The sequence below is a fragment of the Parasteatoda tepidariorum genome, chromosome 7 (genome assembly GCF_982258835.1).
Source record: "Parasteatoda tepidariorum strain Cologne lab strain chromosome 7, Ptep-v5.0, whole genome shotgun sequence".
Taxonomy (NCBI): Eukaryota; Metazoa; Arthropoda; class Arachnida; order Araneae; family Theridiidae; genus Parasteatoda; species Parasteatoda tepidariorum.
The window spans coordinates 29,164,246-29,184,349 of record NC_141761.1 but is presented as its reverse complement, the minus strand read 5'-3'; the positions used below and the strand labels follow the sequence as shown (position 1 = coordinate 29,184,349).

Genomic DNA, 20,104 nt, shown 5'->3' with positions numbered 1-20,104 from the left:
CTGCTCAAAAAAAAAAAAAAAAAAAAAAAAAAAAAAAATCCGGTGAAGTAAATAAAATCTCCCGGTTAATAAAACAAAAATGAGCAAAATGCTATAAACAAAAAAAAATGAAGAAAAAATATAATGAGCGAAAATGATACAAATATATAAACAGCATGAATCAACAAGTGGTAATCGATCATCGAATTCTATCACAGATAAAAAAATTCTGGAAGGGGAGTAATGTGGCGTAACTACTACTATAAATATTAAATACCAATTCACTAGTATAACTTGTTAACTTGATTCTTTCATGAAGTACCTTTTGATAGATGAAGGTTGACATAGTCGATTTATAATTCCCCACAAAAGTATAACGTGTTCACGGAATCACTTCCAGCTATTTTAATCAATTACGTAGCATTATTGAAACATGCTTTAAGAAATGTACTCCGTTCTGCTCTGCTTTCCTCTTTCAAAATTTCATCCCGAAGAGAATTTTTCAAATCATGCCATCTTATATATGTTTGACTCTTTATTTCTATATCACGTGATCTTTTGCTTTAAGCGCCACCTTTCCAGTGTGAAGTGCATTGACTGCTTACTTATTTCAGAAGTTTTACATGATGACGTACTTCCGTGTTGATCACTGCCTTTACACAAAAATTGGCCTGAAGGCGTGGCTTAGTGAAAAACGTGGAATCTACGTAATCTATGTAGAGGAGCCGCTTCCGGTAGTAAGGTTAAGTCTTAACCAGTGTCGCAACTAGGGGGGTGCTAAGGTGGATTTGCAATGCACCCCCTCGTGCACTTTTTTGCTTATTGCCTGAAGAAATTCATGGAAAGCAAATTCTAACACGTAAGATAAAAAGTTCCTCATTTCAAATATATTTGACATCAGGTCACCGTTTATTTTACCTCTATGGGAATGAGGAACAGTGACAGCAATTATAACCGGAAGATAAACGTGGTCAGCAGCTGATTAGAAACAAATTGAAAAAATATGTTATTACAAAATCAAGGTAAAAATAATTATGTCGGCCAACTCTCCCTATTTCCATACCAATCAAAGTAATGTTGTTGAGTTAATTAACTTTTAAAGGAGATTAATCATATTACTATTACACTTACCATCTGCATTGCATTACATACCAAATATATCAGATGATGTGATCTTGCCTTTGGACTGGATAACACTTATCTTATACTCTATAACTTTTGTTTATTTTCTTCAACCTGTACTTAAATTGGCTAAAACAATTCTTGTAATTTATTGCTCTAACATATCAAAATACGTATACAAATATTTATGAATTATTTTGTGTACTTCATTAGTTTTACCGAGATTAATTTTACACATCTATTTGTAATGTATTTTTTGATTAAAAAAAGAGCAAGACATTTTTCCATGCTTAGTCATTATTTTACGATATATTAATATATTATCATCGAATTAAATCATCAGTAGTATATTTTAGTATAAAGGTTATACAATATACTAGTTATGCTCTAAATTTCGTTTGATATTTGCTTGCAGTATGAAGTATATCGAATCTTTGTATAACTGTTGCTTAGTATTAATTTTTTGAGCTCTTATTTGTTTCAGATATTTTTAATGTAATTCTATCATTATTTTTCAGTAATCTTTTATGCCAGACCAGAAGCCTTTAATTACTTGTTGACATTTTAAAACCTTTCATTACCTTTGCACTATGCACTTTAATACTAAATGCTTTTTAAAATTTCAAACTAAAAACTTTTCTAACAAATTTCCTAAAAATTAAATTAAATTCATTTTATCTCTAACTAATACTTTTATATTTACTTAGTTCATCATTGATGTTAATTAAGACTTATCTTAAGTGTAAGTTTCTAATCATATACCTTATTACATTATTGTAATAAAGCATATATATATTTATATATATATTATAATTGTTTTAATATGATAATTTCTGAATATTTGTCCCAAAAAATATGTAAGATGCAGCAAAAATTGTTAACTGTGGTCATCAAATCAAATATTTGTGTCTGTTAAAGTATTTATACATGAGAGTGTATAACATATTTGTTAATTAATCTAAATATTTAAATTGTTTTATGATCACAATTATTTTATAAAAATAACCTTATAATATTTAGCTTCAATGACTTTTTATTAAACTTGCAAAGTTTTTTTTACATAATTTATATAAAATGTCAATGGGCAAATGTTATTTAAACGTTTTGATGGTAATGGCACTCTTTTTGACGATTACTCATGCAAAAAAGTTTTAAACTTTCATTTTCTGTTTATTTTATAGTTAAGGTACAAACAAGTAAGAAAAAATATAATTAAAAATTTGTATATATTGATAATAATAAATATATTGTTTAATGGAAGTAAAAGTACATAAGAGGAAAAGGTAAGAAGTATTTTGCCAAATATAATAAAATACAGCCAGGTTTGTAGTTTTATATTTAATGTAGGTAAACATGAAATGTAGATGGATAGAACAGAATATATATTTTTAAAGAAAAAGCTAGAGTTTTTACCTGTTTATTATTGGTTTTGTGAAAGTATTATATGGAGAAAAAGATTTTTTTTCTACTACTAGGAATTAGTTTTTCTTATGACAACTAATGTAAGTTTAACATCTAGTTTTAAAGTTAATTTAATGTCAGAATTTAGAGATAGTGATTTTGTATTGTCCATTACTCGGTAATCATTAGTATGTTAATTTTCTGTCTGTTTCATCATCAGAGTTCACCACCTGAATTGTGTTGAACAGTTTGACATTCATAAAAGAAAAAAATATTTTTTGCTGTTCCTCCGTTATGGAAAAAGAATATATGTTGTTGTACTTATTTAAAAAAAGAACTCAATTACTCTTAGTTGAATATAATTGCAATAATGAGGAAAGTTTTGACATAGATTTTAGTGTTTTAATAAGAATTTATTTTTATATAATTAAATTAAATTAAAGACTTGTTACCGTTTTAGTTTTATGATAAATGTCAACATGTGTGCTTTTAAAATGAAATAATCCTTTGGCTTGTTGAAAATTTTCTGACATTATAAGACTAAAGTAAGAAAACTTTTTGTATTAAGAAAGTTTCAGAATTAAAAAATTGCCTTTAATGAATAAAGAAATAAATGAAAAGGTATTTTTTTTCTCACTATCTTGAGTTTGTGACGTCTGATTTAATGAATATTTTATTAGAAAAATTGTATTAAAAAAATATACAGAAATTATATTTAAAAAAATATATGGAATACTATCAAGTGAGATAAACATAAAAAAAGTTAACTCAAAAGAAAATAATTTAAAGTATTATTTCTAGTACAGTAGTAAAATATTTTTAAATTTTCATTTCTTTTTATTATATTTTAAAAAAATATTGCAAATATTTTTATTAAACAAAATGATTACAATATCTCATAAAGATCTGTATTGTGAGTATAAAATGTTTTTAGTAACACTTCTTAAATTTTCTGAACAGACAAATCATTTTACCTATAGTTCATTAACTTATATTTTTGACATAAATAAAAAGAAATTTTTTTTCTTATTGAGTTGTGCAAAAAAGAAGAAAAAAAATTGTTTCAGGTATGATAATTTTATGCTATTTGTGTTTTCAACTTCAACAAATTTTTAAGTTCAATGTGTGCTCTCTTTTAACCAGATTTATATGTACTTTTATTGTTTCCTTTTTTTTTGGCACTAAACCTCAAATCTTCTGCATGTTTAAAATATGCATTGAAATTTACACTTATGTGTGAGGATGGACTTTCATGTTTTGCTGAAACTATGACACTTTGCTGAATTTTTGCTGTGCTTCAGCTTGATCTATGTTATAGGTCTTTACTTAATGCAAAATATAAGATGTTAAGCATATGATTGTATAAAAAAGGGAACAGATTTTTTCTTCTATTTCAGATTTATTTGATCTGATTGTGTAAAAGAAAACAGCATTCCAATAACTGTACTGTTGATTCTTTGAATAAGGAATAAAAATTAAAGTCCACGGTCTTCTGTATTTTAAGTAATTTCTTCTGTAATTATATCGTGAATTTTCTGCATTTTAAAAAATGAAGGTTGACTGGTGTGTATAAATGAAGCAAAATGTAGAGTAATTGGGGAAAAAAATTAGGTAATTAAACAAATTTAAATGATTAATATAACTATTTATAAGATAATTTAATTGTTAAGTGATTCGCTGTAGGAAAATTCTTCAAAATATGAAAGATTTATTTTAATGATATCATTGTAATTTGTTTTACTGAGGTGTTTGATAATGTCAATCTTTTTGGGATAAAATTATTACATAATTATAACTTCTTTCAGTTACATGCACCAGATCAAATTCTGAAAACTAAACTTCGTTTCACTGTGAAAACTTTAGAAAAAGATTATTAAGTTACAATCATCAGGGCTCAAAATTAATGGTGGTCCATTGGTCAGTGATCACTAAAATTAGATTCAAACCAACATAAAATAAGTATCAATGGTCCTGCAGTATGGAAGTCAATGTGTAAAAAGATGGTATGCTGATTTAGGTTTTTAAATTTTCAGCTTCGTATATTGGTCTTTCGTTGTCACAGAATAGCATGTTAGAACATAATCTTGAATCTTACATATTTTTTGTTCGATATTTTTTTAATTTACAAGAACTCTAATCTGACCAGTATAAATGTACATGGACTAGTAATATTTTTTGTCTTAGTCACACATGACTGAATTTTTCCTAATCCCTGCCTCTTATCATTACAATGAGTTCTAATGATCATGACTCACTGCTGAACCATGATAATTAAGACACATAGTGAAGAACCAGTATTCAATCCTCAGTGGTTGGCATGCATTACTGACCTCATTTAGATTATCATCCTGTTGATCTTAAAAATGTGAAACCTTAACATCTATGACTACCAACTCGACTATAGCCTGCTACGGGAATGTTTTTCTTTACATTATGATAAAGAGAATTTTATTTGAAGTATTTTGTTGATTAGCAATAATGATTAATTTATTCTTGTAATTACAAATTCTTAACTTCCTCATTAATTTCATTTAATTTAACATAAATCTCGCTTTTTTTTTTCTTTGTTAAAAGTAAAAATGAAAGCTGTTAGGGGCCGTTCAAAAAGTACGTACATCCCGAAGGGGGGGAGGGGATTTGCTATTATGTACGGTTTTGTACGATGGGGAGGGGGGGAGGTATTATACAAAGTACGTACTTTATAAACATACACCAAATTTAAATTTGACTTTATCCTACACACTCCTTAAGTAAATATTTAATTTTATTTAAAACATAATTATTTTAATTTTTATGAAAAAAGGGGGTAGACTAATAAAATGTACATACTGTAAGGGGGGGGAGTAAGACCTTATGTACGGTAATGTACGAAGAGGGGGGGTTTAAAATTTCTCCATTTTTGTGTACGTACTTTTTGAACGGCCCCTTAGGAGGAATTGCATTCACTGTGTCCTACAGATTTCAGAAATGTGAAAATTTTCTTTTAATTAATGGCAGTTATGTCTATACTATGTTGACTATGATATATTTTGTTTTATTTAATGTTCTTTAACTTAGAACATAGCGCAAGAATCTTTATATGTAAGAGAAAAATAATTCTATTTCAGTGCTACTCACTACACAAATAATGTAAGTTGCCTTTCAATTTTGAAAATAAAATTTTAAAAAATTTCTATCTTTCCAGAAGCTTTATTTTTATAAAATAAGGAAAAAATTTATTTTAACAATTAGTGTAGGTTAGGGTTACACAACCTACGGCCGGGAAGCTATATAGTCATTATTATGTTTTAGCCAAATAAAAATATGTGAAAGTCCAAGTTTACAAATTTTTTTCAAACAAATTTCTACTAACTATGCAAAAAAAAAAAAAAATTTAAATGTTAAATTCCAATATGCAGAAGTCCTCTGTCAAAAGATATTGATCTTCTAATCTTAAGAATTATTTTTAAAAGAATATTTTCCTCAACCGAAACATTGTTGAAATTAAATGTAATTTGAGGATATGTTTAAAAATTAAAGGTAAGAGTAATTTATAAATATAAAAATTAATGAAACAATTTTTTTTTATTACTGTAAATTTGATTTTAATAAAGAAGTGAATACATATACTTTATGTGTATTAGATTTTACATTTTCATTGTGTAGCATTCTACACACATTCATACACATGCACATTGCTTTTATTACTCTAAAGAATAATTAATTATGAATTGACTTAAAAATATATTAACTTTAAAGTTGAAATTGCTGAAAAAAATTTGGCACCCATTCTCCTTGTGTAGATAATGCAGTGTAATACTTAGACATATCCTTAGTGGTAAAATTTACAGAGTGAATCTGCCGCAATATCTTCTTAGGCGGGCTACACTATGAAGAGGCAAGCGTTAAGTAAGATATCTACGATGAGGTGCAGATTCCCATACTTTTGCATCAACATGTGCACATCACCTCCGAGCATCCAAACACAAAAGTTTAGGAATTAATCACCTGTATGCCTCTTTCTTACCGCTTGCCTCCTCAGTGTGTGGCCTGCTTTTAATCCAAATTTGTCTCCGACCTCAACTCTCTCAGACAAATATTATTGTAAAAATTTAGCTTAATCTAACATGCATGCAGCAAAATTTACGAATATAAGGTCATTTTACATAAGAGCTGTATGTTATTTAAATTCAAGTTAAATTTTATACAATGAGTCTGAAGTAGAAACAAGTTTAGAATTTGTAAAAGGAATCTCAGCAATTTCATCTCACTTGTTTGCTTGTTGAAAAAATAAAAAAGAAAGCTAAGATTAACAAAAAATTGGCTTCAGTGCCTACTGCTTGGCTGGAGAGTTTCTGCTACAGGGGACATATAGATGCATCAAACATGTATGATGACATCTGGCTTTTTTTTTTCAAAGTTCATATAAAAACAGTAATGTATTAAAAAGCTAGTTGTCCTCTTTATTTGGATTTTGGACTGTAAAAGTATAGTTTGTTCAATAATATGTGTAACTTTTCGATTTCCATCATCAGTTAAATTGATGGATATATTAGCAGTTATAATTAATATTAATTTTTGTCATTCAAGAGCCATTGCACAGTATTTTGCTAGTAATACCCATAGATTACAAAACTCAGTTTTGTCTGCCTTTCCCCTTAAAATCACTTAAAATATAAATGTTTCAAAATATTGTAACTGAAAAAATGCATTGAATTGAATTAAAAAATCTCATTTTATTTTAATAGTGAAAAAATGACTTTTCAAAATTTGTTTGTAAAATGTCCTTCAAATGTTATCCTTCATAATTTCTCACTTGACTCAAACATGCAATCTTGAAGAAAGAAAAAACTCAAAGTTTGCTCATGACATGATAGTATCTTTTAGTATCTAGTTCAAGATATAATTGATATAATTAATAGCATAACAAAAAGTTATTAATTAAAAAAGATTAATTTGAAATTGTATCTGAAATTTCAATTAAATTGAAATTTCAGAATTATGTTGTAGAGGAAATATTGTATGCAAAAAAAAAAAAAATAATACTATAATATTTGCAGCAAAAGAGAAATACAATTAAGTCAAAATTAGGTTGTGACATTTCCTATAAGTAACACTGAATACTGTGGAATGACCCTCAAACTAGTTTATGACTGAAAAAATTTTTAACTGTTCAAGATCATATCACAATTTAATAATTTCTATGATATTCTCTTTTTCTTTATCTAAAGAAAAGTGCAATGGTTTTTGAAGTATGGACTTTTCTGAATTCTGGAGAGTTCTCCTCTTGGACTCCATAAAAGGTTCGTTTTTATTTTATTTCATGTTTATTTTTTATAGTAAAAGGAAACTACTTATGATTTTATTGTAAAATAAATGCTTTCCTTGGTAAGTAAGTGCATTTATTAAAATTTTTAATTGACTTTTATTCCAGTAGAAGTTTTGTAACCAACTGTAAAATATGGTGATCTAAGTTTTAAAACTTAAATTTTATTATGAAAGTATTTTAAATAAATATTTTTATTTAGTTAACTGGGATTTAAACATTTATCTACGCAGTAATCTTTTGTGCACTCTTGAAAATTAAAGCCCAGACAAAGTCTTGAAATTGCGAAGCTTAATTCGTCGTTTTTCTTCTAGAGATTTCTCCAAAAAAATAATAGCAATGCAATATTTAAATATATCTGTATATGGAATATGGTATTACTCCCATTAATAGATCAATATCTTTGGTATACTGCCTCTAACAAAATCATTCAGCTTTTGAAATAATTATTTGGATCAAACCTGTAATGTTCCCGTTTATTTATTAAAACTGGTGTTGCTAACAGTCTACGATTCTTTTGGGATTAATAATTTTCCCCTGACAGGGTATTTCATAGCCAGAATAAAAAATTTGTTCGTGTTTAACATCTTATTAACTTGATTGCTTCAAACTTTAAGAATGTATAGTACAGTGCTGTATATTTTAAAAGGCTGGTCTTGAATGCCGCTTAGCGGATTAATAAATATAGTTGACATTAATAGAAAGCCTTAAATCTCTAAATATCTATCTTTTCAGAAAAAATAGTGTAAGTTTTAATATTTTTTTCCTTCCAACAATGTGAGTAATTCCAATGTTTTTTCTTTATAACTATATGTATTTCTAATGCATTTAAAATTGTAATAAATGACAAAATAATCATATCTATGATCATCTGAGGTGAGTAATATTTTGCAATTGTAAATTTCATTTAGGTGATAATTTGCTTTGAAATGTGTTTGAGCATAAAACCTTATCAATTTAAATTAGGCATTAAAAGCTTCAATTTCCTATCACCGATTCTCAAGGTTCTTCTGTAATGTAACATAATAAAATTTGTGTAAATAATGAAAGTGTTAAAGAGTCTGGAAAAAAATTTCATGAGTTTGTTTTGTGTTTCTCAGTTTGTTTTGGTTTAAAAGTAATATTTTATTTATTATTTTAGGGAGCAGAGAATCATTCTATTACCTAGAAGAGTTCACAACTTTACATATTAGTCTTTTTGGGATACATTTTAATAAGTGAGATATATTTCCCCCACAATGAACAACTTTGAATGTGACTAAGCTCTTTTGAAATGTGTTTCTTAAAATAAGCAAGTAAGTGCACCATAGATTACTAAATTTCAGTACCTACTATGTGACTGTAAATTAATAAGCATTTAGTAGCCTTATTCGTAAGATAAAAGTAGAGAAAACCATAGTTTCCTACTTTGATGCATTTTGCCTGAAATTTTATTTTTATTCTTAAAGTGGAACTATAATTTATGCTATCTTTTGATTTGAGGGATTTTTAAATTAATTTATTTTGACCACTTCTTCATATTGATAGATTTAGCATTTACACCGAAGAGCCATTACATTATGACCACCCTCCATCTAAAACTATGGGCTTGCCCTGGTTTTCATGGTTTCTTGCCCAGGAACAATGTTTTCATGGGGCACATTAGGACCCATAATCCTCATAGAACAATCCCTGACGTCTGTAAGCTACTTGAGCATAGTTGCAGACCAGGTTCACCCATTCATGGCAAGTTTTTCCTGCGAGGGATGCTGTTTACCAACAGGATAATGCATCATGTCATAAGGGTCGAATCGTCATGGATTGGTTTGAGGAACATTCCACTGACTTTCAAGTCATGTCTTAGCCCCCAAATTCACCTGACCTTAATCCAATAGAGCATTTGTGGTCCTACTTGGAAAACCAAATTCGTGCTGCCACCCTACCCCCTCGCAATGTGAGGGAATTGCAGGATCAGTTGGTGAGCGCTGTGTACCAGATACCTCAGACTACCTATCAGCACCTTGTGGAATTAATGCCACGGCAGGTGCTTGCAGTTTTGAGGGCTGAAGGTAGTCCTACATGTTATTAGCAGGGTGGTCATAAAGTAATGGCTCTACGGTGTATATGTGTAACAGTATGATAATTATATGATGGTTACAAACTAAAAAATGCAATTCAATTTTAGTTTTACTGCAACTTGCTAAAAATTTACATCGAAAAGATTAAGAGTTGGCACATATGAAAATCATTTAAAAAGTAATTGTTTATTCAATCGAAAACATGGCTTTAGTGCTTTCAATTGTAATTTACCCGTAATCAGTCTGCAAATTTTTAGAAAATACAAAATTTTTCACTTGTAGAATTAATAATTATAAAATTGATTAAATTATTTTAATTTCACTATTAATTTCAGCTACCCAATTTTTTTGATGTCATCCAAATTGATTTTAATTTGTCATGATTTATAATCAGTCAGTTTATCTGTGGTGGGATTTGAAATGCTATGCATTATTTTGTTTCTGCCTTATCAATTGTTTCTAAAAATTAGTTTTAGTATCCATAACACAATATTTTTTTTTTCATTCAAGAAACTTATATTGAAAAGAAAAAATTACTTAAAGAAAAATAAAATTTTATGACATATAAGAAAGATGGCTCCCAAATACTCTTCTTTTTCCCTCTAAGATATTTTAGAATAAGTCCAGTTTAGTCCTCTTTTTAATTTTTTATTCCTCTTAGCCCTCTTTTTAAATGATCTGAAAATCAATTTAAGGAAGTGTTTACATAGTGTTAAAATTGCAATGTACAAGTGATTGAACCATCTTATCTATTCTACCTGACAAGTTTTTGAATTTTGAAGACTCTTGAATTATAGCATCGAAAAAAAAGTATTGTTTATTTTCCTTTGTATGGAAAAAATATTTGGTTTATTTTCCTTTTATAGAGCATCATTCAAAATTTCTTTCTTTTTTTAAATTATATTTTTTTTTAGCTTGTTAATTGATTTTTTTTTTCTTTATAAATTAAAAATACAGCAGCAATATTTTTTTTTAAAAAGTCATCAAACTAAAATATTGTAAAACATTCTAAATAACTTTTAAACCTAAGTAAGTTTTCTAATTAAATATTTTTTTAATTGAAATTGACCAAGATTTATTTTCTACTGCAAAAAATGAAGCAAATTGAGGTTTTATTTAGTCAAATTTCAAGAATTCAGGATTTTTTTTTAAAAAAAAATATTTTGGCTACCATATTTAGAAGCATTTTAATTGAAGAAAAATAAGCATTTGAAAGAGAAATAAAAATTCAATTAGTGTATTTAGATAGTCTCCAATAAGAAGTGATTGTGTTGAATGAAGTGTTTCCAGATACCAAGAATTTGCTTTTTGACTTTTTTTTGATTGACAAATATTAAAAAATATTTTATAATTAAAGACACTTCTGATGTTTTTTAGTCCTTTAACTAAAGAACATTAATTCTTATTTATATTTAGGAATTGTTAAAAGTTATGTTTCAATGTTTTTACTAGCCTTTTTTTTTTTTTTTTTTTTTTTTTTTTTTTTTTTTTGCAATGTTTGCGAACTTTTGTATCATTAACATTCTACAGGGTTTTCATTGACTATTAAAAAGCGACTATTTGTTCCCTTTTTTTTATCTTGAGTGAAAGCAACTATTTTCAGAAAGTGGAGCCTTCTCTCCGATTTAAGGAGTTATTCCTTCATATACTGCGGCATCATAAGCAATAAATTTGTTTGCTTTTCCTTTTTTTGAATTCGTAAAAATAAAAAAAAAAAAAGAATACATTTTTTTATGCTTTTATACAGGAAACTGCATGTGTAAACTAAATTGATCTATTAGAATGAGAGAGTTAAGGGGAAGACGCAAATAAATAGTATAGTGATGTGCATATTCAATTGATTTCAAAGGGTTGATAAGCAAAAAGAATATGTTTTGTCTCTGGTCTACTCATAACATTACAAATTTGTAACATAAAATCGGTGTTCATGCAGACATTTAAAAAAAATAATTTAAAAAATTTTTATATATTTTTCCCAAAGCTACATATTTTTTATTACTTAAGGATAATCAAAATCTGCTTAAGGATTCTAGATCTAAATCAGCAATATTGTTAAAAAATGTCGGTATTTTTATTTCTTAAAAATACAGAAGATTCCCGATCATCTGCGTTTCTGCTTTAACTGAGCTATCAGATATTTCAAGGATTTTTTTTGTTCTAGTTTAGTTTTTATTTATGAAAATAGGAATTTATATATTTTTAAATGCCAAAAGTAACAGCATTTAATAAATATGACCCCTACATTCATTTTTTCCCTACAAAGACTTATATTTTTCATCAGGATTGAAATTATACTTCTTTCAATAGACTGGAGATAAAAACTGGAAGAACCTGAGCAAGGAAAAAACTAAAAATGACCAATGAAATTTTTTAACATTAGCTATTCAACTTTTTAAAAAATGACTACTATTTTCATATTATTTATTGTAGTTTAATGCAGAAATCTGAAATCTACCTAACCAATTATATAATTTATCTGAAATTGTATTATCCTTATCTTCTTAAATAAATTTGTAAACTTATATTATTTTCAGTTTATTGAATATTTCGTTTAGATAAAATTATCTGGGGAAAAAAATTCTTAGCAAATTTACTTAAAGCTAAATATTTTTTAGTAATTGTAGATAATTTTTTTAAAATAAATTTTTCATTTTAAAGTTATATTAAACTCCAAGCAGAGTAGTGTAAAGCTATCAACATGTGGGAAATAAAACCTTTTCTTAAATATTAATATTTAAAAGCTTACAAGTTTTATTATTTTTTTTTAAATAAATAATTAATAAATGAAAATCCATTTTAAAATGTTCATGAATTTTTTTATGATCTCCCAATCAGATATTAAAAAATTTTTATAGTTCTTTAGTATTTAATCATTATTTTTTATTTTATTTCTTTAATTTTATATGATTGATCTTGATTTTAATTCTTGATCAATTATTTATTTAATGTATCGTTTTCGGTATCAAAATAAATTTATGTTCCTTGAACTTTAAAAAAAGTGTCTCTATTTAATTTCTTTTTTATTTCAATTTTGATGTTTTTAAAGGAAGGAAAAAACATTGTTCTGCCGTTGAAGCAGTAGCTGAATTAATAAGCGGTCTAATCTAACAAATTTTTCAGTTATCTTATTGCACAGTTGTATCATGAGATGAGAACATTCTTATGTGGTTGAAAATAGCATCTTAATTATTTCTCTGATGAGACTATTTAGGGTACTATTTCTTTCTATGTTAGGCTACTAAAGCTACTATTTTCAAGAAAAAAATGAAGTGGAAACCCTATTCTAGTCATGAGAATTTAGTTTCCTTTAAATTGGAATTTATATATAGTTTTTTTTCAAATATTATTGGCATATTTCTTTTATCTTATTATTTAGAAGGCATAAAGATTTTATTTCTTTAGGAATCCCGTTGAGTAAATTTTTTCAGTTATCTATTTAAAATAATTCTTTGTTGTGCTTCTGTTGCATCCTTTATATTTAATAATGCATTTTTTTCAGAGTTCTTAAATTTATATGTTAAAAAATTTAATATTGCTTTTTAATTATATTGAAAAACAATTGAAATTAATAATTCAGTAATCACAAATTTGTCAAAATGATGAATTAAGGCAATTTTTTACTTTTGACTATGTATTTTTTCCCTAAAAGTTAATGTAGCTCTTACTTATTAATTTGACAGATATTTGAACTACTAACTTTGAATTTTATCTTCACATTGGGAAAACCTTGTATTTTATTAATGTGTGCATGTTTTTTTTTTTAATAACTTTTTTAACATTGTATTTTTAACACTTTTGTTCTCTGTCAGAAACAAGTTATTTTACCATGATCATGTAAAAGTCTTTGAAAATTAATTTGAATTCTGTTAATATATCTGTAAAGAACTTTCAACTATAGGCAGAAAAAATTTATATTAGTGCACATTTAGTAATTAAATTTTTTTATTGAAGCGCTTAAAGTGTTTTGATCATTTTAAGGTAAAGATTTGCCTGCATTTAGTAATAATGCATTTAACAGAGCGAGTTGAGGCAAATCTTTTCCTTAAAGTGCTTAAAATATTTTTTGAGTGATTAAAAGGTGCTTATTTTTTGTTGAAAATTATGGCTACACGCACCCTGTAATTAGTTACAAATATGTAAGGAGGTATTTAATAAAATGTTTCAAATTTTATATTGTATGGTAGAAAAGTTATCATTCATTCATATCAAGAAATACTATGAATAGATTGTTACTATACCTTATAAAAATGATTCTTATTATTAAAAAAAAATTAAAAGTAGTTTTTCCTTAAGCTTTTCATTTTTTTCCAGAGCCTAAATTTCTGATAGAAAAAGTGTTTAAAAATGGTGGTAATCAAATAGATCAGTATATTGAAATAAAAGCTCGGTTCCAAAATTATTGTATTATTTAGGTTTTCCTGTTTTCATTAAAGATTTTGCAAGAAACTTCTTAAATGTTATTCTTTATTGCATAATTTTATAGAGTAATTTTCAATTATTTTATATTAATTTTATGGTCAACAACAGAAAAAAGCAACTGCACCTAAATGTTTAAATATTTTAGTATAGTAATTTTTTTTTAAATTCAATTTTGATGTAGGGGAGAGTCGGGTAGCCCCCGCCCACTTAAGGAGTATTGCTTATATTTCTGTATAATATTGAGTAATAATTAATATTTTTGTATGTTTCTATTTATTGTTTTACCATCTACTTAAATAATGCAAAAGAATAAACCAAAAAAAGAATAGTTTAACTTTAAAAAAATAGAAATTTAAAAAAGCATGTTTTTTTAGGTGTAAATGAAAGTGACCAATGTATTGGCAGTAGATAAACCTCATTTATCATTTTTATCACAAAATTATTTTATTTATTACATATTTATATACTTTTAGTGAATTCTGTCATTTAATAACAATAATTTAATAACAACAATATTTGTTGTTAAAAATGCATATAACATTGAAATTTGAAGCAATAAAATAATCTTTGCAACCGTACATTTATCGACGAAATAAAATTGGGCGGTGATACCCGACATTCATGTGAGCGGGGCTACCCGAAATCCAATTTTTTTGTAAATTTGTAATTACTCGAACAATTTTTCACATATAAACTTCTTTCTTCATGTAAATAAAACTTAAGGCTACATACTTTAATGCTGTATGTATAGAAAAAATTATTTTTTTAGTATTAAAATGAGGTTTAATCGAAACATTCAACCAATTTTTCTTAATTTCATGACTACTGTATTCAACATATTTTCAAAGCTATTGTTTACCATGTTAACAGCTGCATAAATACTTGAAACTTTGAAAATAATCTTTTTTTAATGTAACAATTAATGTCCGATGGCCCATTGACTTGAAAAAATATTCTATACACATGAAATTGGCTGTGGGCGAGGCTACCCGTCTCTCCCCTATATGTGTGTGTTGTGACTTATTTTCTGCTAAAGCTCATAGCTTGGATTAGTTTTAAATACAATGCTCTTAAATGAACTAATTAAATGCAGCTTTTGCAAACATTAACAATATTCTAGTAGAAGTAAATATTTTACATAATTTCTGTTTGTTTTTTTGCATGAATTTTTTAAAATAAACTTATAAAAAAAAAAATTTGCCTTTTTTAGAAATCTATGCCAGGTGCTTTCTTAATGTAAAAACTTGATTAGCTTAATGTCATTAAACAAAAAAAGTTTAACTATTTTATTCAAAATTGGTGACTGTAAGTTGCCATTCATTCTTACTGTTGCTTTAATTGCGTCATAAATAACAGCAGCACGGAAAATGTGTGTCACCTTTATACTGCTATCTGCCTAAATCCTTTTATCTAATAAGTTTATTTAGTTTATTCTTGTAATAATATTTTGATATGTAAAAGTAATATTAGTAAAAGCATTAATAGATTTTGACAGCTGAAAAATTAATTAACACAATTTGTTACAAAATCAGTTTTTCTTTTTTTATATTTTACATCTACCCTATCATTTATGAGCTTCAATTTGCTAAACAAAGTAAAAAATAATAAATTTATTCATTTGTAATCTTCATTTATTATTATTTTTTTTTTTTTAATTTTATTTTACTTATGCAATGATTAACTTACTTATTAAGTACTTCAAATTAGGAAAATGCTTTGGAATGTACTGTCAAACTGTAAGAAAAATCTAATTTTTTGAAAATTAAGCTTTATTTTTCCTTAAAAGAAACTTTGTCTGATATATCTCATGAAGACATTTTTTTTTTTTAGATGATTGATCTATTTGTTTAAAGGCCAACTTATGAACTAATTATCATGATTTTTTTTCCTTTAAATTAGGATGTTATCAAGCATTGTAAAATACTAGTTAGAAATCAAATATAAATTTCAATTTACATATTAAGTCATGATGATGTCACTTTTTTTAAATAATATTTTGTATTTAAATTATGTAAATAGTTGAAGATTGTATGTCAGTTTTTATATAATAAAATTTTAATTTTTTCCCCCTCCAGATATTGAAAATGGCAACTCCTCTGGGAGGAGTTGATGATGGTTCAGAATCTGATTTTGAAGATTCAAGAAAGAGGCCATTAGATCCAGAACTAGATGATGCCTTAATAAAAAGGTCTCATCATGGTGGGGGGAATGGGACTTACCATTTTAAAATTTTAGTTCCATCTGTGGCTGCGGGGGCGATTATTGGTAAAGGTGGTGAGACAATTGCCCAGCTACAAAAAGAAGTCTGTGCCAGAGTAAAAATGTCAAAAGCTACAGATTTTTATCCTGGAACGAGAGAGAGAGTCTGCTTGATCACAGGAAGTGTTGAGGCTATTTTACATATACATGATTTTATCATGGAAAAAATCAAAGAAAAACCAGATCCAAATGCAAAACTAGCCATAGATTTTGACCATAAGCAACCTGCAGAACGAGAGAAGCAAGTTAAAATTCTGGTTCCTAATAGCACAGTTGGGATGATTATGGGAAAAGGTGGTAGTTATATTAAACAAATTAAGGAGAAGAGTGGTGCATATGTTCAAATATCTCAGAAATCCAAAGATCATGCCTTAGTTGAGCGCTGTATTACAGTTATAGGAGAAATTGAAAATAATAAAATAGCTTGCTCTATGATTTTAGCCAAAATTGTTCAGGATCCTCAAAGTGGAAATTGTTTAAATGTTAGTTATGCTGATGTTACCGGCCCCATTGCAAATTTTAATCCTACTGGTTCACCTTTTGCTAATCCTCGTCCTAGTGGTGCTGCAAACACTAGTAACACCAGTTACAGTTCTAATGATAGCCTTAATAGCATTGGACCCTCTATGGTCAATTTACAAAACTCTCAGAATAATACAGCTCAACAAGCAGCAGGTATGGTCCCCGTGTCTGGTATGGGCATGCCTGGCCCATCTATTCCGACCACTAACCATGCTCAAGCAATAGAAATGGCAAAAGTGATGCTCAGTAGAAGCGGGTATTCTGATCAAGCAATTCATGAAATCACTGCTGCTTTCAACACATTAGCGAGCTATGGTTTACTCGGAAGTGGAGCGCTTAACATGTGTAATGGCATGAATGGTGTTCCAGTCCTTAGTGGAATGGGTATGTCCAATCCTAATCCAACCATGCCTTCTGCTGGAGTTACAAGTCAAGGAATATATTCTTCCATGGCAGGGGTACCAGGAATGGAAGGTGCAGCGAGCTCATCCGATCCAATGGGAACGGGATCTAGTATGTTTGGTACCATTAGAAGTCTAGGTAATGGAGTATCCGGTTTAGGGTTTACGTCTCCTACCACTTCTCATTCTAGTGATCGTTTTTTAGTTCAGGCAGAAGGAGCTGTCTTTGAATCGTTCCAACGAACCTCTCCGACCCTCGCTTCACCGAGTGCAGCTGCCTTACCTGTGAACAATAACTCCTTTGGACTGGGGACCAGTTTAAATGCTGGCCCTTCCAGTTTACAAATTAGTCCGACTCCAAATGATAGACAGGTAGGAGGAGATATGACAGAAATTGAAATTGAAGTAGGGGAGAATATAGTAGGTGCGATTTTGGGACCAGGAGGTAAGGCATTAGTGGATATCCAAAGATACAGTGGAGCCAATATTCAAATTTCAAAGAAGGGAATTTTTGTTCCGGGGACACGTAATCGCAAAGTTACTATTTATGGCAACTCTTCTTCTGTCACCAATGCTCAGATTCTCATTCAAAAGCAGATTGCAGACGAGGAAGCAAAGCGTGCTCAACAGAAAGCAATGGGAATATTACATTAATATGAATTTCATATTAGGCTCATTCTTTTTCATGCCTTCTCCTCATCTTTCCTGATTTTCTTCCCGTCTTTATCAAAAGGAAATGTTTGGAATAAAAGAGTGGCGGACTGCATGCTTGTTGTTACATTTTTGCGTGAATAATGAATTTCCTATTAATCTTGTTATGACTAAGTTATATATAATAATAATAATATATATATTATACATACTTATACGCATAAACTCACCTAATGAATTTTGTCTTTAAAAAAAACTTGGGTAAAAGATTGTTGCTGTTCCTTTTATTATTATTTCTTTTTTTCGCTACCTTCACTTTATGATGGCGCATGGACTTTCATTAAGCATTATCTATTCCAAGGAGTTACTGTTGCTGTTACCCAAGTTCAAATTGCAACCATTTATGACTACTCATAAAAACGCCTATGCATTTGAGTTTTATAAAGTTTATGAGATTTTGTATTTTCTGTTTGCTAATTTTGTTCATAATATGTCATTAAATAAAGTGCTTTGGTAAGTCTGTTTTGGTTCACTGATTATTTTATAGAACTGATTTTGTTATCCATTATAATAATAATTTAATAAAAACATTTAAAAAATGAACAAATTTGTTTTGTTAATAATTTTCTGTTTTACATTTTGGTGTCAAAATTGTTTATGTATATATATATATTATACTTTTAAATTGGTATAAAAGTAGATACTGCTGGTTGCAAAATAAGTGTACAATAATTAATTTTTTTGGAACTAAATTTAAGATTTTGTCAGCTTAAGTGAACATCAAAATGACTATAGTTTCTATTACCATTAAATTGCCCTTTAAAAAATTATAAATTTTTTGATAAAATTTTCCTTAAGTTTTTTAAACTAAGAATGTTTAAAAAATAGGATAAATTAAAGTAATATTGTAGTGAGATGGACCTTAACAAGTTTATTATTTTAGATTTGCTTTTATTAGTTAAAAACTAATCGCCATTTCATTCAGACAGGGTGTTCCATAATTACTGCCCTTAATATATATTTTAAGAATCCTTTTCAAAAAAGCCTATTTGAAAAAGAACTGCTAACGAAATCTACAGATCTGAGAACATTAAAATCTGTTTGATTGGGTGAAAGAAAAGGAGAATTAAAAGCAAATATTAGAAACGCCTACTTTTTTAGGACAGGTTTTCTATTTCCTTAGTGATTCACTAACGTATTTGTTTTTTCCCCACTAAAATGCTAATTTTGTATATTTATGTGTATATTTAACTGCAGCTATGAGATGGTTCTAAAAATAAATTTTGATTTTAATTATGGTACACCTTATCACTAATTAAGGAATTGTTTTAGTTAATTAAAATTACTATTGGACAAGACATTTTAAAATGCTAATCTAATTCTAAGTTACTAGGCATCAGTTTTTAAGTTCATATTTCTAATCGAGCATGCATTTTACTTTTAAAATAATTTTTCATTGTAAAAATAAGTTTAACTAAGCTTTTGAATTCTATAGAAAGGGTTTTTAAAAATTAAAAGAAGTGTATTTTGTTGGAAATTTTAAAGAACATAAACGTTTTGATTAAGCTATTTTGAGTTGTTCTAAAAAGTTGTTTCTTTTGGATTTTGATAAATTGTTACATTTTAAAAATATGACTAATTATTAAGCCTCTTAATCTTTATATTATGCATTACTATTAGCAATTTTTTACTCTGATTGGTCGTTGTTTCAAATTCAGTAAACCTCAATATCTATAACTCAAGAAGATCTAAGAAATATGGAATTTTAATGATCATTCCGTATTAAATGTGTTAGAATTTTAAATGTAATATATCAGTAGCTTGAAAAACATAAAAAAATATTACATAGAAAATCTGTTCAATTTTTATTCCATGAAGCTCTTATATCTTTTATATAAATATATATTTTTATCTCTTATTGTAGCGTTAATGAAACGAAAATAGTTAACTCAGGACTGATTGTGCTCCGGAAAAAATCTGAATTTTTC

At 27.6% G+C, this 20,104-nt stretch overlaps 1 protein-coding gene across 6 annotated transcripts; it reads left to right on the top strand.

Moving 5' to 3' along the window:
* Positions 1–636: 636 nt before the first annotated feature.
* On the top strand, positions 637–18,636 carry LOC107447552 (RNA-binding protein Pasilla). Of its 6 annotated transcripts, none has more exons than XM_071183669.2 (5): positions 712–838; positions 5,610–5,631; positions 7,713–7,784; positions 8,949–9,102; positions 16,359–18,636. In XM_071183669.2, exon 5 carries the CDS (start codon positions 16,368–16,370, stop codon positions 18,117–18,119), a length of 1,752 nt encoding a protein of 583 aa, XP_071039770.1. In that variant the 5' UTR covers positions 712–838; positions 5,610–5,631; positions 7,713–7,784; positions 8,949–9,102; positions 16,359–16,367; the 3' UTR covers positions 18,120–18,636. The 6 variants fall into 6 exon arrangements, with proteins under 6 accessions (XP_042901937.1, XP_042901940.1, XP_042901939.1 ...); XM_071183668.2 differs by lacking the exon at positions 712–838 and adding an exon at positions 877–1,001; XM_043046003.3 differs by lacking the exon at positions 5,610–5,631 and having other exon boundaries at positions 637–1,001.
* The last annotated feature ends 1,468 nt before the right edge of the window (positions 18,637–20,104 follow it).